Raw genomic sequence first — 22,781 nt, 5'->3', positions numbered from 1 at the left:
AACCATTACAATCTAAAACTGAAAATAAAAATGGGGCGCGCCCTCAGCGTCCGAATTCTGCTCCCGATCATTCTGCTGCTTTTCGTACTCTGTTTCGTGAGTCTCCTATAGAGGACCTTCCTCCGCCTCCTCCTCCCCTTGTGTCTGAGACAGGAGAGGATTTTTCAGGTTCCAGTGATGAAGGGGCTTTTTCTGATGATGATAAAGATCGGGAGCAAGCTAGCAAACAAAATGAGATGCCACTTTCTCAACAGAATGAGATTTCTGATATACTTTCAAAGTTAAAAAATTTGATGGTTAAATTGAAAAAAAATAAAAACAATGAGCCATGTCCTACTATTCCTTCAGCTCCTCCTTTAGAATTAACAACTTATCCTGTTGGAGCCTCTCGTCAGTTTCGCTTTCCTCTAAAACCTGAATCTAACAAACTTTTATTGGAAGAAGAGATGAATAAGGAAAAAAAGCAATATTCTGAATCATTTTTTGCTTTCCCTATTGTTAGACAAGCTATGCCTGCTAATGATCAATTTCAGAATGGATATGTAAATGTTGAGTATAACCGTCATGATATAAAAATTTTTTAAATGCTAAAAGAAGCCATTAATGCGTATGGGATACATTCTAATTATATTTAAGGACTTTTGTCTGGATATGCTACAGAAAGCATATTAATTCCTCATGATTGGGAAGCGATTGCCAAAACTGTTCTTAAACCTGGACAATATATACAGTTTAAGACTTGGTAAAAAGAGGAAGCTAAAAACATGGCAAAGACTAATGCGGCCCGCAATCCTCCAGGGCCACTTTTAGATAAATTAATAGGAGCAGGCGCATTTAGTAATCTACAAGCTCAAGCTCAATTTGATGATTTACGAATCATTCAAATACGTATGTGTTGTTTACGAACATAGTTACGAATGCAACCCCCTGAAAAAACAGCACAATCTTTTACTAAGTTAATGCAAGGGCCTGGTGAGCCTTACACTGATTCCTTGTCTAGACTGCGTGCAGCCATTCAAAGAGCTGTAGCACAAATAGACGTACAAGATTTATTATTACAATCTTTGGCCTTTGAGAGTGCAAATCCTGAATGCCAGAAGGCATTGCGACCTTTACGGGCTGTAAACTCTCCACTCGAGGAGTATATAAAAGCTTGCCATGATATTGGATCTCCTACTTATCATGCCAATTTACTTGCAACTGCCATAAATAAAGGTTCAGCTAGAGGATAACTGGCAAATTGCCTGTGCTCATTATATAGGCAAAATACATAATCTCTATCCTTCTGATAAACGTTTACAATTTTTGAAAAAGACTAATTAAATTTTGACAAAAATAGTTCAATCAAATCCTGTTATAGGACCAACTTTTTTTTTTTTTTTTGCGGTACGCGGGCTTCTCACCGCTGTGGCCTCTTCCATTGTGGAGCACAGGCTCCGGACGCGCAGGCCCAGCGGTCATGGCTCACGGGCCCAGCCGCTCCGCGGCATGTGGGATCCTCCCGGACCGGGGCACGAACCCGTGTCCCCTGCATCAGCAGGCAGACTCCCAACCACTGCGCCACCAGGGAAGCCCAGGACCAACCTTTTTTACTGATGCCAATAAAATGGGAAGAACAGGATATGCTAACAATCATGATCAAAATGTGTTACAATCTCCATATGTTTCAGTTCAAAAAACAGAACTATTTGCTGTAATACTATTGTTACAAGATTATCCAATTGCTCTTAAATAAGTACAGACTCTCAGCATGTGGAATTTACAGTTAAAAATATTGAGACCGCTTTTATCCCAAATGATGGATCAGAACTGCACTCTTTATTTCTGCAAATACAACATATAATTAGACTACGTACTGCACCACTTTATATTACTCATATTCGTGCTCATACTCATTTACCCGGCCCATTGGTAGATGGAAATGATTTTATTGATACTTTAGTGGGTACCGTAGAGTTAGCTACAGCAGAACATCACAGATATCATACTAATGCCAGAGGATTGAAAAATAAATTTAATCTTACATGGAAACAAGCAAAAACTATTCTCCGTACATGCCCGCAATGTGCTGCCATTAATCAACCTTGTTTGAATATTGAAGTTAACCCTAAAGGCTTATCTGCTAATGCTATCTGGCAAATGGATGTAACTCAATATCCTGGTTTTGAAAAGTTAAAATATATTCATCATTCTGTAGATACTTACTCTCATCTTTCATGGGCAACTCCATTATCTTCTAAAAAAGCTGATGTTGTAATAACTCATTTATTAAAAGCTTTTGCTGTTATGGGAATTCCCGACAACATAAAAACCGATAATGCGTCTGCATATCACTCTCAAAAATGTCAGGCTTTTTTTACAACACATAATATACAACATGTTACAGGTATCCCAAAAAACAGTACGGGACAAGCTGTTATTGAACGACAAAACCGCACTTTGAAAAAAATACTTATAAAACAAAAAGGGGGAGATGAGGTACAAAGTCCTAGGAAAAGAATACATATTGCTTTATTTACTCTTAATTTTTTGAATCATGGAGAAGATGATTTTAATGCAGCTGACAGACATTGGACAAAAATAAGTACACAAGAACTTAGACAGCCTGTTTTTATATTAAATGAAAATACTAACACTTGGGAACCTGCCGAGGTTCTTCGTTGGGGCCAGGGATACGCTTTTGTTTCTGCAGGAGCTGAATCCTATTGGGTGCCGGCTAAAAAGATAAAGCTTCGAGATGGCAACTAAGCGTAGCTTTGATGTGACGGGAATGACGAAGGGATTTGCGGAGATGGATTTGAGCAAGAGAGCATTCCGTGTGCTGTTGGATCAAACAAAGACGGCGTCTCCATTGACCTGGGGGCAAATGAAAAAGTTTGCAGGCACTGCTGAAAATCTTGTCATTTCACAGGGTAAACCCCTCACTAGCACCAATCCTTTTGTGGCTATGTTGGCAGTGTTGTCTGCACAGATAATAAGCATATCAACCAATGAGATAAATTGTACTAACCATACTTATTGGACTTATATTCCTAACCCTCCTCTTAATATGGGGGTTACCTGGTGGGATGCCCCAATTCTTGTATATGTAAATGAGTCTGGATGGTTGCCTGGTCCTTTTGATGATAGAGGCCCTTTAAAGCCGGAAGAAGGAAGGATAATAGAAAATTACACGGTGGGTGTTAATGGACCTCCTATTTGTATGGGAAAGGGAGATCATTGCCTTAAAATGAATTATCAGGCATGGTTAAATGTTGTCAAAAATGAAAACAGGTATCATGGGTTATATCTTTTGAGTGCTTATAGTTTTAAAAGTTCTAATGCCACTCTTAATGAGAAAGTTTCCGCACCTTACTTGCCTCCATGTCAGGTTCCTCTTGTGGATCGATTATCGGATTGGGTCCATTGGACTCGATGCCGAGGAGAAATGGCTCGGGTTCTTGCTAATACTTCTTGGGGAAGCGTCATTGATTGGAGCCCTTTTGGCTCCGTCCGAGGAAAAAGGGGTCTGAAGAATTTACACTAACATAGAGAGGATAATACTATTTATAGCAATACTATTAATGATACCATAGTATGACATGCAGGAGGGTTTTCTCCTCCCGTCCTCATTTAAATGGATATCGTATCCAAAAGGATTTATGGAAGCTTATGACAGCTTTGAAAAAGATTAATTCCTGGGTAGGACATATGGTTAACAAATCTGGAAATCATAGTTTGACTTTTCATAAAAATGTTACTCGGTATACTCGTAGTTGTGTAAAATTACCTTATATATTGTTAAAGGGACCAGCTGTATGGAATGAGACTCAAGGTATTATAATATGTAAAAATTGCTCTCTGTATACCTGCATTAACTCTAGTATATCTTTTTTTTTTTTTTTTTTTTTTTGGAGGTACACGGGCCTCTCACTGTTGTGGCCTCTCCCGTTGCGGAGCACAGGCTCCGGATGCGCAGGCTCAGCGGCCATGGCTCACGGGCCCAGCCGCTCCGCGGCATGTGGGATCTTCCCGGACCGGGGCACGAACCCGTGTCCCCTGCATTGGCAGGCGGATTCTCAACCACTGCGCCACCAGGGAAGCCCCTAGTATATCTTTTAACATATCTACTGAAAGTTTGTATATCTTACGAGCTCGGACATGTCTTTGGCTTCCTGTCAATCTTGGAAGGGAATGGCAAGAATCTCTTCCTATGGCTGTCTTGCAATATTTAGCTGATGCATTAAAAAGAAGTAAAAGATTTGTAGGAATGTTGATTGCAGCTATCATGGGTATTATATCCATAACAGCTACTGCTGCAGTAGCTGGAGTTGCTTTAGAACAATCTATTCAGACCGTTGATTATATAACTGATTGGCATAAAAACTCTGAAATGCTTTGGTCCTCTCAACGACAAATTGATTCGGAAATACATGCGGAAATAGCAGATTTACAACAAGCTGTGGTTATGTTGGGGGACCAACTTGTAAATTTACAAAGACAAATGAAGCTACGTTGTGACTGGAATCAAAGTGCCTTTTGTGTCACTTCGGTTCCATATAATCAGTCTGCATTCCCCTGGGCAAAAATAAAAAAGCATTTATTACATCACAAAAATTTGACAGAAGAAATTGTGAATTTACAAGGGAAAATTCAACAAACTTTTCAGAAGAGATTACAACGACTTAATTCACAAGAAGTATGGACTGGAATTATTCAAGGACTTAATAATCTAAATCCCATGTCTAAATTACATGCTTTATTTGGTTCTACTGCAGGATTGCTAATGCTCATTATAATAATAATCATATGTTTAATTGTAGTCCGACGACGAGTGAAAGCTACCCGCCATGCAACATCGCAACAAGCTGCCGTGTTCTCCTTGATGCTGCACAAGCTGCAAAACAAAAAGGGGGAAATGTAGTGGAATAACTGAGGACACGGAAAGGAGACGTGACCCATGAACCCCCACCCCCCCACCCCCAGCAAACTGGGGGCTGGCGAATAAGCCAGAACTGCAAGCAGTCCTGATTGCTTTGAGCAACCCCCCCCCCCCCCGGGCAAACCGGGGGCATGCGAATAAGCCAGAACTGTAAACAGTCTTGAATGCTTTGAGCCCCCCCTCCCCGGCAAACCGGGGGCCTGCGAATAAGCATTGAGTGCTTTGGGCACTGATCCATGCGATGTCCTCGGTATAATCAGAATGGTGGGAACACAAGGAAATGTTCTTGTGCTACTTCAGTATAATCAGAATGGTGGGAACACAAGGCAATGTCCTTGTGCTGCTTTTGCTCAAGGACGAAGCACGGCATGTTTTCAAGAAAGCCCATTATTGCTTGTATAATCAATAAAAATATATGTTGCTGCTTTGGCATTTCTGGAATGTTAAAAAAATAAGTCTTAAAATGTAAACATAGATAATGCTTTAATAAAAGCTACCACAACAAGACAGATGGCGCTGTTTTGCCTGAGCGAGCGGCAGCCCTCTACTGCTGTGCTTCGGCACAATTCATCTCGTGTGATGAGCTTGCTTTCGGCCCTGTCATAAGATAAACTACAACATTAGGGAAACCAAAAAAGTTGGTAAGGGAAAATTTTTCCTTATGGAAGAATTCCAGCAAGTAGACGTAGAAAGAATGATATAATTAGAAAACCACTATTTTGTAACTCCTAATGAAATAATGGGTGTAAGGCAACGATCATCAACGACTGCTAGAACCCATTCTGTGAAAAATGTTGGAGAACTTTGTAATAGACGGATCAGGCTGTCAACACCTGAATGATCAAAATAAACATCAAAGAAGCGCGCCAGATATCATGTGCCTTCTGATATGATGCAAAAGGAAACGTGCAATGCCTATGAAAGACTGTCAAATATACATACAAATTTGAATCTAATTAAGCCTCTAGATCCAACTACCAGTTTACAGGAAAAACAAGGGAAAGAGAAATGACACCATAAGGATACCATTACCAAAATCCAAAATGTAGTAAAAATTTACAGGAAAAATTTACCTGGTTTCAACAAATAAATGGAAATGAAAAAGAATTTGTGGAGGAAATCCATAAACTACAAGACTTAAGCACACATTAACCAAATGCAAGGCGTGAACCTTTTTCAGATCTCAATTTGAATAAACAAAAAATTTTTAAGACGACACAATTTGGGGTAAACACTGGATATTTGACATTAAGGAATTATTGCTAGTATTTTTAGGTGTGTTAATGATTTTGTAGTTATCTATTTAAACTCATTTTTTCCCATGATATCTTTTTTTTTCAATCGCTCAGACATCCCAGGAAGTTGTGCCATCATTAGCCCTTTTTTTTTTAACATTTTATTTATTTATTAAAAAAATTTTTTGGAGTATAGTTGATTTACAATGTTGTGTTAGTTTCAGGTGTACTATCTTTTTTCTGATAGATATTGGTAACCTTATGTACTGATTATTAACAGCTTTATTGAGACATCATTCACATAAAATTCACCCACTTAAACTGTACAATTCACCCACTTAAACTGTATAATTCAATGGTTTTTAATATACTCAAGAGTTTTATAATTTTAGAACATTTTCATCACCCCCAAAAGACACAGATATCCATTTAGCAGTCACTCACATCGCCTCTAAAACTCCTCCAGCTCTAGGTAACCACTAATTTACTTTCCCTATGGATTTGTCTATTCTGGAAAAAATCATTATCTTTTAGAGATATGTTCTTAGGCATTTATGCATGAGATGATGTGTCTGGGATTTGCCGCAAAATCATCCAGCGGTGGCTGAGAGCAGGTAGGGATAGATTAAATTTAAAAAGCAGAATGCTGACAGTAAATGCAGCTGAGTACTGCATAGAGGAAGCATGGGGTTTCATCATACTATTCTCTTTACTCTTGTATGCTTGTAATTTTCTGTAATAAAAACAAACAAGGTCGTCTATTTTACCATAATGAAAAGCCCCAAGGTGGGCATAGGCAATATTGATTCAGTGACTCCGGGAGGATCCCATTACTTATTGTTTCTTTCCATCTTTCTGCTCTGCCATTCTCAGCATGTTGACTTTGCCTCTTGGGCTGGTTTCCTCATGGTGCTGGCATGGCGGTACTTTTCTATACATTACATGCAGACAACACTGTCCAGAGGCAATATAAGGGGACACACTAGTGTCTTATGTCCATTTTTAAGAGAGAGGGAAACTGCCCCAGAAGCCCCCAGCAGACTTGTCATTTCTCCTTGGCCAGAATGCCCTTGACTAATTCAATCACAGGGCAAGAGGTATGAGACCACTCCATCAAGACTCTCCTTTGGGAAGTTAGGTTCCAGACATTCTGGAAGAATATACAAATTGCAGAGTCACATGAGCAAGTATGAAGTGTGCAAATAAGAAGCAATGGCCTTAGGTAAAGCAACCAAGAAGGTCAACTCCAGGAGAGTCAAGGCAAGGAAGACTGGTCACAGGAGCAACCCAGACACAAGAGCACAATCCAGGAGCTTAACGATGCCTGAGGTTCAAGTAGAGCCAGAGTGGTTCCCACCAGAAGGCAGGCCTGGGAAGGTTTCCTGTGGTCTCGCCCTCCTTGAAAAGCCAGGGCAGGTTACCAGGTCTGTGGGTCTTAGCCCCACAAACAATGGCCAGACCACATATAACAGAACTCTTTGACCCACAATCTCTATTTTTTGCCCCTGTCCCACTTACGACCCGCCAGAGAAAGCCAGATAAGCTCCCCCGAGCAATCACATAGGATGACCCACTACTAGTTAGCCGGCCTCCAACTTCCATACTCCACACTCAGGACACACCTGAGGCCATTTCTGTTTGTTGCTGTCAAGCTTTCCCTCTCCTGTGCCGGCCTTTGAGCCTTTGCCAAACGCAAAGACTGTGGTGGACTCCCCTGCTCTAGCGGGCTCTGAAAAAACGTCTTCTGTGGTCCTCATCAGGTGGTCTCCCTTTACTTCCACGGCAGGTCTGGCCGTTGCAAAGGCCCACAAGGAAAGCACGAAGCCGTGCACGGTTCAGACACGAACGTCGCGCCCTCGACCTGTGTCGCAGACGCCCATGAGGAGAATCAGAGCCGTCCATTAATTCGGGGCCGAGGGGCAGAGCTAAAGGGAGCAACATTCTCAGCCACAACCCGAGCTGTCGTAAGAGATAAAAAGTTGGGTCGCCAACGCCCAGACACCAAAGGCCTCGACGCTGCCGCTGCCGCTGCCGCCGCCGCCCGGAGCAACGGCCGCAGCAGCAGCTGGAAAAACTGCCACTGAAGCGAGAAAAACGGCCGCCAGCCCGCGGCCTTCTGGGACTTGTAGTTCGTTGCGCCGAGCGCGCGCACTTCCGCCACCCACCGGAAGTGCCGCCATTACCCGCGAGCGCAGGTGAGCCTGGCCCGGGAACCTGCGTGGGGGGTCAGCTGTACCCGCGAGGCCACCCCAGCCCCAGAACGTGGACACGTTTTCTTCCACTGGTACGTGGACTTTTAATTTAACTTGAAGAGAAAGCGTATGTTGTCCAGATGAACAAAGAATTAGGGGCAGTCCTGGCAGAGCAAATGGCATCGGGCAAACTCCGGACCAGGGTGTTGGCCTGTGTTGGTTGTGTTTGATGATGCCCCAACTTAAGGGCTCGGTGTGAGAGGGGGCTCAGTGTGAGAGGGGGCTGTATAGTGGTGTGGAGAGCAGGGACACAAATTCCGTTGTGCGTGAGGACTGGGGTTTGGATTACAGAGCCTCAGTAAGTAGAAGCATCAGGCGGTGGATAACTCAGTGCAAGGGATAGTGCCAAGGGAGTAGAAAGAATGAGGAGGACTCTGACTTTCCATGTCTAGTGAGGAGCCAGGATGGAGGCCGCAGTGCAAGAGATGAGGAACCGTGGTCACTCTCAGCTGTGTTGAGTCCAGGAGTCTTGTCAATGATAGAGTTAATCCATAGTTGATATAAGAAAGAAACGGAACTTAAAAAAAAATATTTGTTTTATTTATTTTTGGCTGCACTGGGTCTTCGTTGCTGTGCACGGGCTTACTCTAGTTGCAACGAGCGGGGGCCACTCTTCGTTGTGGTGTGTGGACTTCTCACTGGGATGGCTTTTCTTGTTGCGGAGCACAGGCTCTAGGTGCATGCTTCAGTAGTTGTGGCACGCAGTCTCAGTAGTTGTGGTTTGCAGGCTCTAGAGCGCAGGTTCGGTAGTTGTGGAGCACACACGGGCTTAGTTGCTCCACAGCATGTGGGATCTTCCCGGACCAGGGCTTGAACCGGTGTCCGCTGCATTGGCAGGCGGATTCTTAACCACTGTGCCACCAGGGAAACCGAGAAATGGAACATTTTATTCAAGTGAACCTGAGGATTATAACTCAGGAAATAGTCTTTCAGAAAGCTTTGAGGACTGTTCCACCCTAGAGATCAAAGCACAGTTATATACCTTTTTGAGACAAAGGGTCATATATCAAATGATGAGTTGACAGTTTATGTAATCCAGAGCTGCAGTACAAAGCCAGTAGTGGGTCACTGTGACCCCTTACAAAGAAGGAACTTTGTCTCCTAAGGAGATAGGGTTAATGCAGATACAGGATACACACTAAATGGGAGGGAAGAGACCCAAACAAGCAGAGGAAAAGTTTATGTTTAAATTTTTCTTGTCTTGCCATAAAATATGAATTTTATTTCATCAAGTCTTTAGAGACATGGCTGGATGTGGAGGAGGGAATGGCAGTGACAGGGAACTTGGGAGGGAGGTCTAGGCTGGACATAAAGCCTGGGGCAGCCCTTGAAACCCCACCCCCTCACAGGCAGGGAAAGAGGAAACTAGAATAGGAAGGAGAAAGAGAGGCCTCTAGAAAGAGGGACCCCTGCCAGACCAGACCCCTCCTGGGTCCAGCATGAGGAAAAGAAGGGGAGTTTTATGTCCAGCTATAACCAATATAATTAAATCTGCTGTGCCCCTACTGTGTGTCAGCACAATGTTAAGCAATTATAAATGCAGCTCACATAATCATCACAGCAGCACCACAAGGCAGGTGCTCTTCTCCCGGATGTCTACAGATGAGGCTCAGAGAGGTTAAGGAGGCCTGTTCAGAGTCCTACAGAGGCACGTGGTGGAACTAGGACTTCGAAAGCAGGCAGTCTGGCTGCGGAGGGGAGGTGTTCCCAGCCCTCACCCTAGGGTGTCTCCAGACTAGGAAGAAGAGGATCAGAGGGTGGAAATGGACACGGGTAGTAGGAGATTGCCCGTGGCTGGATGGGAATGTCAGAACAAGGTAGCATCATATAGAGTCTTCAGCGGCCTTCTTAGGTGTGGTGAACATCTGTGTGTGTGCATGGTGTGGGTGTGCTTTTGGTACAGGCAGGGTGAGAGGGAGTCAAACATAGGGAAGGGTTTGGGGCAAGATTCGGGAGGATTTTTGCCTGGCTGTCTCAGTGGGACTGTCACGTGACTACAGCCAAGATACTAGATGGGCAGAGTATGGGAAGCAACGACAGTGTTAAGCAAAGCAGGGGATAATAGGTGTGGCCCACGGGCAGTGGGGCAGCACCCAGCAGCTCCAGAAGGATGATACCCACCTCTCAGAGTGCCCTTAGCTGTCCTCCTGGTGATTTTCATATCCTCCTTGTCCCCATACCCCACCTCCGTTTTTAGAAACCAGCTGATGTTTCATTGGGATATTTTTTAATTGTACGATTAATTGTTTTGACACTGCCTCCACTTCTCCCTATTTAGTATCTTGAAATAAGAGGAAATACTGGTCCCTCCTTTATTTGAGTGTTGAAGGACTGCTGTGTATCTTTGGGCTCATGGTTCAGACACCGCAGCACGTGCCTCAAGGCATTTACCTTGAGCCTGGGGTAGCCCAGGCCCGGACCCAGGCAGACTGGCCCTCTCCACAACTGGAAAGCTGGCTCGGCCACCTCAGCTGACCTCAGAGCCTTGAACAGGGAGAACACGTGATCAGAGCTCCGCCTCTCTGCCCCTCACTCCCCAAGGGATGGTCCTCAGCTGGCATTGGCCACCCTCTCCTTTGGGGATGGGAATGGACTCAGGAGTGTGGAGATACTTAGGTGGGGCTGAATCCCTAATTGTTCCCCCAACCCCAGCCCTGCCTTCTGAGGACCTCTGCCCTCTTCAGGACAGCTTCTCCAGGTATGAGGAGGAAATGGAGGCATATCCTCAGCAGATCCTGTCTCAGGTGAGTTGGGGACCTTCGCTTTCATTGCCTTAGTCTCCTTGGCTGTAAAATGTGTCCAAGGATAACACCCAACTCCTCAGGCCAGCACACACGAGAGTTCTGTAATGCTGCCCTATGCCTTGGGGTGAAGTCTACAGGCTCCCTGCGTGAACAAGCCAGGAACTCCACAAACCTGGTTCCCTGGGCCAGGTCTCTGCCTCAGACTTTTTATTTGTGGTTTTTGCTCAGTGGGCCCTTGAGGGCAGGCAGAGCTGAGCCTCCATAAACATGCAGGCACTCTGGGCCCATTGATCCTCACTGAGACCACTCAGGAGGGCAGCTGAGAGTGTCCCCATAAAGAGCCACAGTCACCCTTAGATGGCTCACGGTGCAGCACATGGCGGGTGGGTGCGGGTCCCTGACCTCCTTCAGGGTCCCAGCATCATACACTTGCCTGTGCTTCCTGGGTGCCAGGGGTCAGTTGCACTCATGTCCTGTGAGACTCCCCGGTGCAGGAGGCTGTCTTCATAGTCGCATCAGGGCAGCTCATGCCGAGAAGTTCAGGGACACGTCCAGGTGTCCAGCTAGCAAGTCATGAAGCAGAGAGGCCAACTTGGTCTACTTGGGCTGCTGTAACACAATACCACCCGCTGGGTGGCTTGGACAACAGCCATTTGTTTTCTCACAGTTCTGGAGGCTGGAAGTTCAAGATCAGTGTGCTAGCAGGGTTGGTTTCTGGTGAGGACTCTTTCTGGCTTTCAGATGGTGCCTTCTCTATGTCTCCACATAGTAGGGAGAGAGAGAGGCCTCTGGTTTCTCCTCCTCCCCTTGTAAGGACACCAGTCCCATCACATTAGAGCCCTGCCCTATGACCTCCATTAGCATTAATTCCGTAAAGGCCCTGTCTCCAGATAAGTCACATTGTGGGGTAGGACTTCAACATGCGGATTCATGGGGAAACAATTCAGCTCATGGCATTGACCTTCTAAAAACACACCACAGCCCTGATTTGTCCCATGGGCCACTGTGTGCTGACCCCTGATCTAGAGCATCCTCTTTGACTGGCTTCCAATCTGTGATTTTGTAGAGAGGCTGGGGACGGGGATCTCCAAGAGGGGTCCCCGTTGTTTCCCAAAACAGAAAATCGGGATCACTGGTGTGACCAGTGGTAGATGAGATACCCAGGCAGAAATGAAAAGGCCATGGGCCTGAGGCTGGGTCTGATCTGAGCAAGGGGTTCTCCCTCCCCTGTACTGTCCTGTCCCCCCAACGTCCTTGTCGAGAAAGCAGGGTCCCATGGTAACACCAGTGATGTTTCAGCCACCTGTGAGCTTCAAGGACGTGGCTGTGACCTTCACATGGGAGGAGTGGGGACAGCTGGACCTGGCCCAGAGGATGCTGTACCGTGAGGTGACTCTGGAGACCTGCAGTCACCTGGTCTCCCTGGGTAAGGCAGGCACTGCCCATCGCAGGACCCAGAGTGCGGCTCAACTCAAGGGTGTGCCCAGGCTGGGCCAAAACGTGCTGGAAGTGGGTCCCTTTGAGATTTGGGTCCTGGTATTGCCGCTTACTCCATCTCCAGAGCAGATCTGTGGCTTGTCGTTCAGGGAGTGGGAAATCTCCTCGGGAGGATGCGGGGGCCCTCCTAGTCCATTCACGTCTGACCCCAGGGGCGAGGGCTGGGCCTGTCACCAAGCAGAAGACCAAGCCCTCTGTTTTTCCTCCGTTGACCAGGGCTTCTGCTTTCAAAACCGGATGTGATCGCCCGACTGGAGCAAGGGGAGGACCCATGGAGGCTGGAGCCGGGACCTCCCCGAGGTGAGAACAGGCCAGCGGCCCAATGGTTAAGGTCCAAGGAGCAGGGAGGCCATTTTGGGGGAGTTTGCTCAGGTGTTCTCTGCTGCCTCCTCATGTCCAACAAGGCAGCTATGTTCTCATCCACATCAGCCTGTCTCTGTGCCCAGCCCACCCACAGAGAACACTTGTTGCTGTGGTCAGGACATGTCTCACACATGGGTTCATTTCTGTCCCCGTCTTCCTCTGGTCTTCACCCCTCTGCTGCTGCATCTCATTCCCATGTCCTCATGCCCCCTCTTTTCCTCCATCCTCTCATCCTGACTTCTACCCAGGGTGGAAGCTCCTCAGCCCTCCCCTTCAGGCTGGTCTTTGCTCTGCCATTTGGGTGATCGGCAGTCCTCCATGTTGGACGTTCCCATGTCTTCAAGATGATTCCAAAGTGTGGTAAAAACTTGTGCGTCCAAGCCTTCCAGAAGGATTCCTACTAAATCTTCCTGGACCTCCTTTCCCACCTCCCCTCATCCCATAGGCCCACCTCCTACCCTGTGTGTCAGCCTAATTGGAATTATCTTTTTTTTTCTTTTTTTCTTTTAGAGCTGTATCAAAACACAGTTTACGTACCATACAGTTCACCCATTTAAAGTATGCAAAGCCTCTTAGTATATTTGCAGTATGTGTATCCATCACCACAATCTATTTTAGAACATGTTCATCATACTGACTAATTGGGCTGCTTCTGATCTTTTGTTGTTTTGTTTTAATTCATAGACTTTATTTTCTTATTTATTTATTTATTTAGCTGTGCTGGGTCTTAGTGCGGCATGTAGGATCTTTAGTCACGGCATGAGAACTCTTAGTTGTGGCATATGGGATCTAGTTCCCTGACCAGGGATCAAACCCCGGCCCCCTGCATTGGGAGCACGGAGTCTTAGCCACTGGACCACCAGGAAAGTCCCCATTGATAGACTTTATTTTTTAGAGCAGTTTCATGCTTACAGAAGGTACAGAGTCCCGTATACCACCCCACCCCACACAGTTTCCCCTGTTATTAATGTCTTGCATTCTTTGGCACATTTGTTACAGTCGATGAACTTATATTGATAAATTATTATCAACAGAGATCAACAGTTTACATTAGGTTCACTGTGGTGGTGTACGTTCTGTGGGTTTGGACAAATACATAATGTTATACATGCGCCACTATAGTATCGTACAGAGTAGCTCCACTGCCCTAAAGATCCTCTGTGCTCCACCTATTCACCCTCCCTCCACCCTGACACCTGGTAACCACTGATTATTTTACTGTCTCTGTAGTTTTACCTTTTTCAGAATATCCTATAGTTGGAATCATGCAGTACGTGTTCTTTGCTGAGTGGCTTCTTTCATTTAGCAATAAGCAACATGTTTGTCCTTTATACCACCTTGCCCTAGCCTGGAGGCGTTTAATTTATCTCATGTGTTCCTGTGCCTTTTTACCCTGTTACTCTCTTGCCTGCAGCTTCTGTTATTTCTTACTTCTGAACTCTTACCTACTTTTACTTACCCTTGGTTCTCAAATGACATCATTCTGAATTTAGTTTACCAGCAGTGTCTTTCTTCTCTTCTGTCATAGACGTTACTTTCTTGCTGACCCACACAATCTGTCTTCCTCATTTCAAGATCTTGGTGCAGATGCTACTGTAGAATTTTAACCTCCTTTGCCCAGTTTCCAACAGCCAGGCACATCTTGGACATATCTTAGCCACTCAAAGATTTCTGTCCTTTCCTCCTCCAAATACCCTTTCACTCCCCTTCATGGGGCTGTTGTTTCATTTGAAAAGTTCTCATCATCAGAGATTCCAAGTCAGCACCCCAAAGGAACACAGCAGTGTCTTGGGAAGGAGAACAGTGCTGGTCGTGGGAGAGGTTGGGCATAGATAAGGACCTTCCCCATGAGGGAAAGAAGGTCTTTGCTGGGCAGAAGGGAAACGTCCTCTTGGAAGTCAAAGGATAGCCAGAGAGTGTAGGTCATGCGCTGCCAAATGGAGGATACTTATCTCCTTGGCAGGCATAGGGAGAGAAGCATGAGACCCTGGGCAAAGGCCTCGACATTACTGGATGTGGGTGGCTACCAGACTGAGAAGGACAGCATGTGGACAAAGTGACAAGTAAAAAGGGAATCCTGGAGCATGCAGGCAAGGATCCTGAGCTGGGAGCCTGTGGCACTCTTTGTTAAAGGCCCAGTATCTTCAACAGGCCGAGGAATCCCCTTTAGAACCATAATAAGGGCGACGACATCAACAGTACCATGTATAGCAGTACACCGTGTGCCAGACACTGTGTGAGGCTCACATGCTGATTCGTTTATGCCTCCAAGTAACCCTTGTTAGCTAAGCGTTCGTATTCCTGGCTTACTGCCAAGGAAATCGAGCCTCAGAAGTTGCCAGCTGGTGGAGTCCACTTGTGGCCCAGTCTGGCCAAGCACCCTGCTTCAGGGGCCATAGCACTTTTCTGGGGAGTCTGTGACATCAATTCTGGAGTGGTTAAAGGGACTTTTATTTCCCTGTGGGCAGCCTGAAGTGATGGTAGAAATGGTGCATTAAGAATATTAAATTAGGGCTTCCCTGGTGGCGCAGTGGTTGAGAGTCCGCCTGCCGATGCAGGGGACACGGGTTCGTGCCCCGGTCAGGGAAGATCCCACATACCACGGAGCGGCTAGGCCCGTGAGCTGTGGCCGCTGAGCCTGCACGTCCAGAGCCTGTGCTGCGCAACGGGAGAGGCCACAGTGGTGAGAGGCCCACGTACTGCAAAAAAAAAAAAAAAAAAAAGAATATTAAATTAGTGTTGGTATTTGGGATCTCGTTTCAAGATCCAGCACCAGGAAATGGATAGACTAAAATTGTGGATCATAAGGTTGAGGCACATGTTAAGATCCTGTTTCCTGTGACTGCTATTACAGATTACCAACTTGGTGGCTTAAAACAACACAAATTGATTCTCCCACAGTTCTGGAGGCTACAAGTCCAAAATCAGTATCATTGAGTTAAAATCAAGGTGCAGCAGGGCCATGCTCCCTCCAGAGGCTCCAGTAGGGAATCCATTCCTTGTCTCTTCCAGGCTCTGGTGGCTGTGGGATTCCTTGGTCTGTGCCCACATCACTTTAGTCTTTAAGGCCAACACCTTCAGATCTCTTTGCTCTGTGTTCAGAATGCTTTCTGTGTGTATCAAATCTGCCTCTACCTCCCTCATATAAGGACACTTGTGATAACATTTGGGGCCCATCCAGATAATCTCCCCATCTCAAATCCTTAACACATCTGTAAAGATCCTTTTTCCAAATAAGGTATCATGTTGACAGGTCCCAGCAAAGAGAATGTAGGTATCTGTTGTGGTGATTGAGGGCTTTATACCTTCAGACCCAAATTTTTTGTGTGAATTTCTCCTTTAAGCTTCACCCTTCCCTGCTTATTTTATTCCTCTGCTCCCTCTTTGGGGACCAGTCCTCCTGAGTCATCTCTTCATTACCTTTGCTTGCTTTTTTGTATTTTACCACTGATTTCCTCTTTGCTGAGCCATCCCTTCCTTTCACACCCTGCATGAAATTACAGTCCATGGATTAGAAACAAACCCAGAGATACCTCTCATACTTGGTGGTCTCCTTCATCCCACTCTCCCCTCCTAATGCTGCTCCAGTAATTCAGGCAATTTGGATTTCTTTCAGACTGGAAGACTACACTGGAAAATAAAGAGTCAGCTTCTGAAGAGGGTATTGCTGTGGAAGAGCCATCTCACCACATGGAAATGAAACACTGTGTACAGGAGGAGGGCCCCTGGTTGGTGTCATTAGGAGAAGTGCAGCATTGGAGGGACCAGCTAGGGAAGCACCAGGAGGACTCTCTGAGTCAAACAGTACTTACCTCAGAGAGACATTTTGCTCAAGGGGGTAGTTATCTGAGTCTAAGCCTTCTACCTCCGACATTACCCACAAGGACACATTTCCATAAGCTCAACTCACAGGTTAAAAGGTTGAAACAGAACTCGGTTTTCATTAATCATCAGAAAAACTGGGCTGATCTGAAGTCCTGTGAAGATCATCAAAGTGCTAGAGCCTTCTGTCAGAGCACTTACTTGAATAAAATTGCAAATGTTGAAACGGGAAATAAAAAACCTTATGATTATACTGTCAGTAGTGACTCTTTAAACTGTGGTACCTCCCTTCATTTTCTTAATAGAATTTTTTCAGCAGAGAATGGCAATGACAGTAAGGACGATGGAAACAGCATTAATCATAGCATGTCTCTGAATGAACACAAGCCAATGAATTTTGGAGAAAGTCAGTACGAGTGTGATGAATGCCTTGTACAAACCGAAATAAGTGATCCTGGAGAGGCACCATTCAGATGTGAGGAGGACTGTGGTGCCTTCCACGTGGCCTCATCTTTTCCTGACTGTGACATCATTCAGACTGGAAAGAAGTCATATGCATGTAATCAGTGTGCAAAATCTTTCAGCTGTTGCTCTAAGCTTGTTGTACACAAGAGAACACACACGGGAGAAAAGCCATATGAATGTACTCGGTGTGGGAAGTCTTTCAGCCAGAGCTATGACCTGGTTGTACACCAGAGAACTCACACTGGAGAAAAGCCCTATGAATGCAACCAGTGTGGGAAATCCTTCACCCAGAGTTCCAAACTTATTAGGCATCAACGAACTCACACTGGAGAAAAACCATATAAATGTCATGAATGTGGAAAATCTTTCAGGTGGAACTCTAACCTTACTGTTCATCAAAGAATTCATACTGGAGAGAAACCTTATGAGTGTGCTCATTGTGGAAAGTCCTTCAGTCAAAGCTCTGACTTTGTTGCACATAAAAGGACTCACACTGGAGAGAAACCCTATGAATGTAACCAGTGTGGAAAATCTTTCATTCGAAGCACTCAGCTTATTAGGCATCTGCGAATTCACACTGGAGAGAAGCCATATAAATGCAATCAGTGTGACAAAGCCTTCACTGGGAGCTCTCACCTTATTGAACATCAGAGAACTCATACTGGAGAGAAACCGTTTGAATGTAATCAGTGTGGGAAAGGCTTCACTGGGAGCTCTCACCTTCTTTCACATCAGAGAATTCATTCTGGAGAGAAACCGTATGAGTGTAATGACTGTGGGAAAGCTTTTCGGCAGCGATCTCAGCTTGTTGTGCATCAGCGAACACATACTGGAGAGAAACCTTTTGAATGCAGTCATTGTGGAAAAGCTTTCAGCCAGAGGTCTCCCCTCATTGTGCATCAGAGAATACACATTGGAGAGAAACCCTATCAGTGTAACATGTGTGCTAAAGCCTTCAGTCAGAGGTCCCGCCTTATTGAACATAAGAGAACACATACTGGAGAAAAGCCCTATGAATGCATTGACTGTGGGAAAGCCTTCAATGATCGATCAACCCTTACAAAACACGAGAGAACACACACTGGGGAAAAACCCTATGAATGTAATCATTGTGAAAAGGCCTTTAGCCAGCGGTGTCAACTTACTAGGCATCAGAGAATCCATACTGGAGAGAAACTCTGTGAATGTAATGAGTGTGGAAAAGCTTTCAGTTGTAGTACATCCCTTATTCAACATGAGAAAACCCATGGGAGAGAAACCCTATGAATAATCAAGATGGAAAAGCTCACTGCCAGACTTTCTTTACTAGACATCAGATGACCAAGGTATGATTCTCAGAGTGTAGTCTAATGACCATATACATCAGAACTGCTTGGAGTGTGTGTGTTGAAACTGCATATTACCAAGCTTACCCTCAGTTTACTATATCAGAATATCTAGCAGTAAAATCCAGGAGCCTGCAGTTTCCAAAAGGAGCACACGTGATTTGTATATATACTAAAATTTATATACTTCTGCATTTAGGTCATGAATATGACCACTGATGAAAAACATTCAGTCAGAGCTCTCGGCAGAAGTTAGAAAACACAGAATGGAGCTGTACCCACCAGATAATCTTTTTAGTGCATACAGCCACGCAAACTCAACCAGACGTTGTATCCACATTCATGGAGATGATGGGGAACCGAAAGATACTCTTTACACAGAGCCCCAAACACTCAACCTAAGAAGAAACCATTGCATGAGGAAGTTGGTGTTTGGTAATGAAATTTGAAGCCAGCTATGTTCAGTGTAAACCAGCAATTAAAAACACAAATTGGGGAATTTTTTGGTGGTCCTATGGTTAGGACTTGGTCCTTTCACTGCCGGGGCCTGGGTTCTATCAACGGTCAGGGAACTAGGATCCCGCTGCATGGCATGGCAAAAATAAACAAACAAAAAACAAATCGAAGGAAAACTAATGATGGGAAGTCTTCTAAAATGATTTTTATTGGAATTAAAAGTAGACTCAATTTTTCAGGGACTCTGTCATGCTCTAACTTAAGTTTGTTGCTCAGGTTGACTAATCAAAAGAGTCAAGTGAAGTGAAAACAGGGCTCAAAACGGTATATACACAGAATGTTACAACATATAAAATCATGTGCACAGATGGTTGGTTAAGAAGGTCAACTCGGCAGCATGTTCAAAAAAAGGCTGAAGTGTAAATCAGTGGTGAAGCAAGTGGGAGAGGCCATTATTGCAGGTTTGAGCAAGGTGAAAGCAGGTGAGAGCATCGCCTGGAGATGCAGAGTGGGAAAGGCTGTAGCTAGGAACTTGCAAAGAGGGAGCTGCAGGAGTGGAGGTCACAGCCCCCCTGTCAGAGCTGTAGACTGACAAGTGGGGCGGGAAAGCAGGGTTCATTGAAGGTCTGTCCGTGAAACTCCTAATTTGCTCTCCCCTCTCTTGCGTTAAGTATCTGGCCATGGGTAAGCAAAAAATATAGTAGAGAATGAATTATGTGCTATAAGAAAAAGTCTGAGGTCCTCGGCGCTGCCTACGGAGGTGGCCGCCATCTCTTACTCGGCATCATGGCTGCCCTCAGACCCCTCGTGAAGCCCAAGATCGTCAAAAAGAGGACCAAGAAGTTCATCCAGCACCAGTCAGACCAATATGTCAAAATTAAGTGGAACTGGCGGAAACCCAGAGGCATTGACAACAGGGTGCGCAGGAGATTCAAGGGCCAGATCTTGATGCCCAACATTGGTTATGGGAGCAACAAGAAAACAAAGCACATGCTGCCCAGCGGCTTCCAGAAGTTCCTGGTCCACAATGTTAAGGAATTTGAAGTGCTGCTGACGTGCAACAAGCCTTACTGTGCTGAGATTGTGCACAACGCCTCCTCCAGGAACTCCAAAGCCATTGTAGAGAGAGCAGCCCAGCTGGCCATCAGAGTCACCAATCCCAACACCAGGCTGCGCAGCGAAGAAAATGAATAGACAGCTCATGTGCACGTTTTGTTTAATAAAACCATAAAATGGCCCAAAAAAAAAGAAGTCTGAGGGACTAGGGAATCTGGTGTATTATGCTCCAGAACAAGTGCTGCCTTATTTTGGCATTTCAAGGACATTCATCCTAACAGCTGGTTCTTACCCTTTTAATCCTAAAGCAAAGTGTGCCATTAAACCAGCCCCACCCATCTGTAGAGCTTCCCCTCTGTTTTTTGATAGCTTCTTCAATATCATGAGAGCTAGGGAGTGAATGATTAAGGAAGCCTCCAACATGAATGAAAAAATATCTGGGGCTTCCCTGGTGATTCTGTGGTTAAGAATCCGCCTGCCAATGCAGGGAACACGGGTTTGAGCTCTGGTCCGGGAAGATCCCACATGCTGTAGAGCAGCTAAGCCCGTGTGCCACAACTACTGAGCCTGCACTCTAGAGCCCGTGAGCCACAACTACTGAAGCTCACATGCCTAGAGCCCATGACCCGCAACAAGAGAAGCCACTGCAATGAGGAGCCCCCGCTCGCCACAACTAGAGAAAGCCCAAGCACAGCAACAAAGACCCAACGCAGCCAAAAATAAATAAATTAATTAATAAAATTATTTTTTTTAAATCTAAGATAAAACAGAAAAAAAAACTGCCAAAGAGAACAGATATTCAGGAGAAATAAATATTTTAAATGTTTTATTCTAGGAGTGAGTCAAGAAATAATTGCAAATGAAAAATAAATGCAAGATGCTCTTTTAAAAAGAATAGACTCCCTGAAATTAAAAGTAAGACTGTTGGGCCAAAAAGCAAAGAAAAGAAAGAAAAAGGGAAACTTCACCAGAGCTGAAACATCTTCAGATCATGGATAGATTCACGCAGCATGAGAAATTGAGAACACAATTAAAAAGACATCACAGACTGGGACTTCCCAGGTGGTGCAGTGGTTAAGAATCCGCCTGCCAATGCAGGCGACACAGGTTCGAGCCCTGGTCCGGAAAGATCCCTCATGCCATGGAGCAACTAAGCCCGTGCACCACAACTACTGAGCCTGCGCTCTAGAGCCCGGGAACCACAACTACTGAAGCCCGCGTGCCTAGAGCCTGTGCACCAGAACAAGAGAAGCCACCATGAGGAGCCCACGCGCCACAACAAAAAAGTAGCCCCTGCTTGCCACAACTAGAGAAAGCCTGCGCAGCAACAAAGACCTAAGACAGCCACACACACACACACACACACGCACACACGCACACATATCACAGAAACTTCTGGAAAGAATTTTGAAAGTAGAAAAGGAATATTTTTTAAGAAAAAGGAATGTTTCTTCTAATTAAAAAAATCAGAGACTTCAAAGTAAGCAAATTGTTCGAGAAAATGTACAGATTGTACAAGACAATTGCAGTCCAAATGTGAAGCAAATGTTTTTAATATATATTTATTTACTTTTGGCTGCATTGGGTCTTCAATGCTGCACGTGGGCTTTATCTAGTTGCGGCGAGTGGGGGCTACTCTTTGTTGCGGTGCGCGGGCTTCTCATTGCCGTGGCTTCTCTTGTTGGGGAGCACGGGCTCTAGGCTCACGGGCTTCAGTAGTTCTGCCACTCAGGCTCAGTAGTTGTGGCTCTCGGGCTCTAGAGCTCAGGCTCAGTAGTTGTGGCGCACAAGCTTAGTTGCTCTGCGGCATGCGGGATCTTCCCAGACCAGGGCTTGAACCCGTGTCACCTGCATTGGCAGGTGGATTCTTAACCACTGCGCAACCAGGAAAGCCCCTGAAGCAAACTTTAGAAAGGAGTATTCATTTGACCCTTGTGTTAATAATTCTTCCTGGAAGAGGCAGAGGACTCAGGAAATCGGAAAAAAAGAGGGGGAAATATAATCGTTGTTTTGATTGGCCCTTCACTGAACAGTGTTTGCATAGTTCTGATATAAAGAGTAGATACTGTTTATTTTTATTTTTCAATTTTAGGAAGAAGCCCAGATCTGTGACAGAATAGATTTCTTAATGGCAACAGAGTGGCGTGCCATTGTTCCCAGTCCTGTCACCAATAGTAATGGCACAGCCTGTGACTGTTACAAAGTAGAAAGGGGAAGAGAAGCAGAAAGGGGGGAGTGTATCCCCGTATCATCATCTTAGGAAGCGGGCTTTTAAATACAATACTTTGGGTTACTTAGGAGACCAAAACTAGAGCTCAAAACAGTAATATGACAAAAAGTTGGAAGCAAATAGAAGAGCAACGACGTGAGTCAAATCTAAATTCCTTATCAGAGCAGGAAGCCAGTAAGGTCTACAGACTGAAAGAATTGCAGAGGTGGCCTCAGAAAGAACCAGAATAGAAATGGCTAAAAGTGGTTGATGGGATTTGTGACTGTTGGGTAAGGTGGGGCAGGAGACAGCTACTTTCCATTTTAAAACTTCTGTAGTGTTTTATTCCCTGGTGGTACACTTCTTATTTGGGTAACAAATTATTTCAAATGTGTACCTATAGGTGAGCAAAACTACAGTGCATGAAGACATCTGC

General features: G+C 45.2%; 2 protein-coding genes across 2 annotated transcripts; both read left to right on the top strand.

Annotated features, from left to right (window-relative positions):
- The first annotated feature begins 8,319 nt into the window (after nucleotides 1-8,319).
- On the top strand, nucleotides 8,320-19,776 carry ZNF544 (zinc finger protein 544). Its single transcript, XM_067721114.1, is given in 6 exon segments — nucleotides 8,320-8,440; nucleotides 11,061-11,152; nucleotides 12,452-12,578; nucleotides 12,866-12,949; nucleotides 16,629-18,469; nucleotides 18,471-19,776. Coding segments are annotated over 5 exon segments (2,184 nt in total). The 5' UTR covers nucleotides 8,320-8,440; nucleotides 11,061-11,119; the 3' UTR covers nucleotides 18,570-19,776.
- Nucleotides 19,777-19,779: 3 nt separating this feature from the next.
- On the top strand, nucleotides 19,780-20,331 carry LOC137215658 (large ribosomal subunit protein eL32-like). The gene has a single exon (XM_067721187.1). The coding sequence runs from the start codon at nucleotides 19,795-19,797 to the stop codon at nucleotides 20,272-20,274; it is 480 nt and encodes a 159-aa protein (XP_067577288.1). The 5' UTR covers nucleotides 19,780-19,794; the 3' UTR covers nucleotides 20,275-20,331.
- The last annotated feature ends 2,450 nt before the right edge of the window (nucleotides 20,332-22,781 follow it).

Source organism: Pseudorca crassidens, chromosome 20 (genome assembly GCF_039906515.1).
Source record: "Pseudorca crassidens isolate mPseCra1 chromosome 20, mPseCra1.hap1, whole genome shotgun sequence".
Lineage (NCBI taxonomy): Eukaryota > Metazoa > Chordata > Mammalia > Artiodactyla > Delphinidae > Pseudorca > Pseudorca crassidens.
The sequence above is the reverse complement of the archived record's forward strand: the minus strand, read 5'-3'. Positions and strand labels throughout refer to the sequence as shown.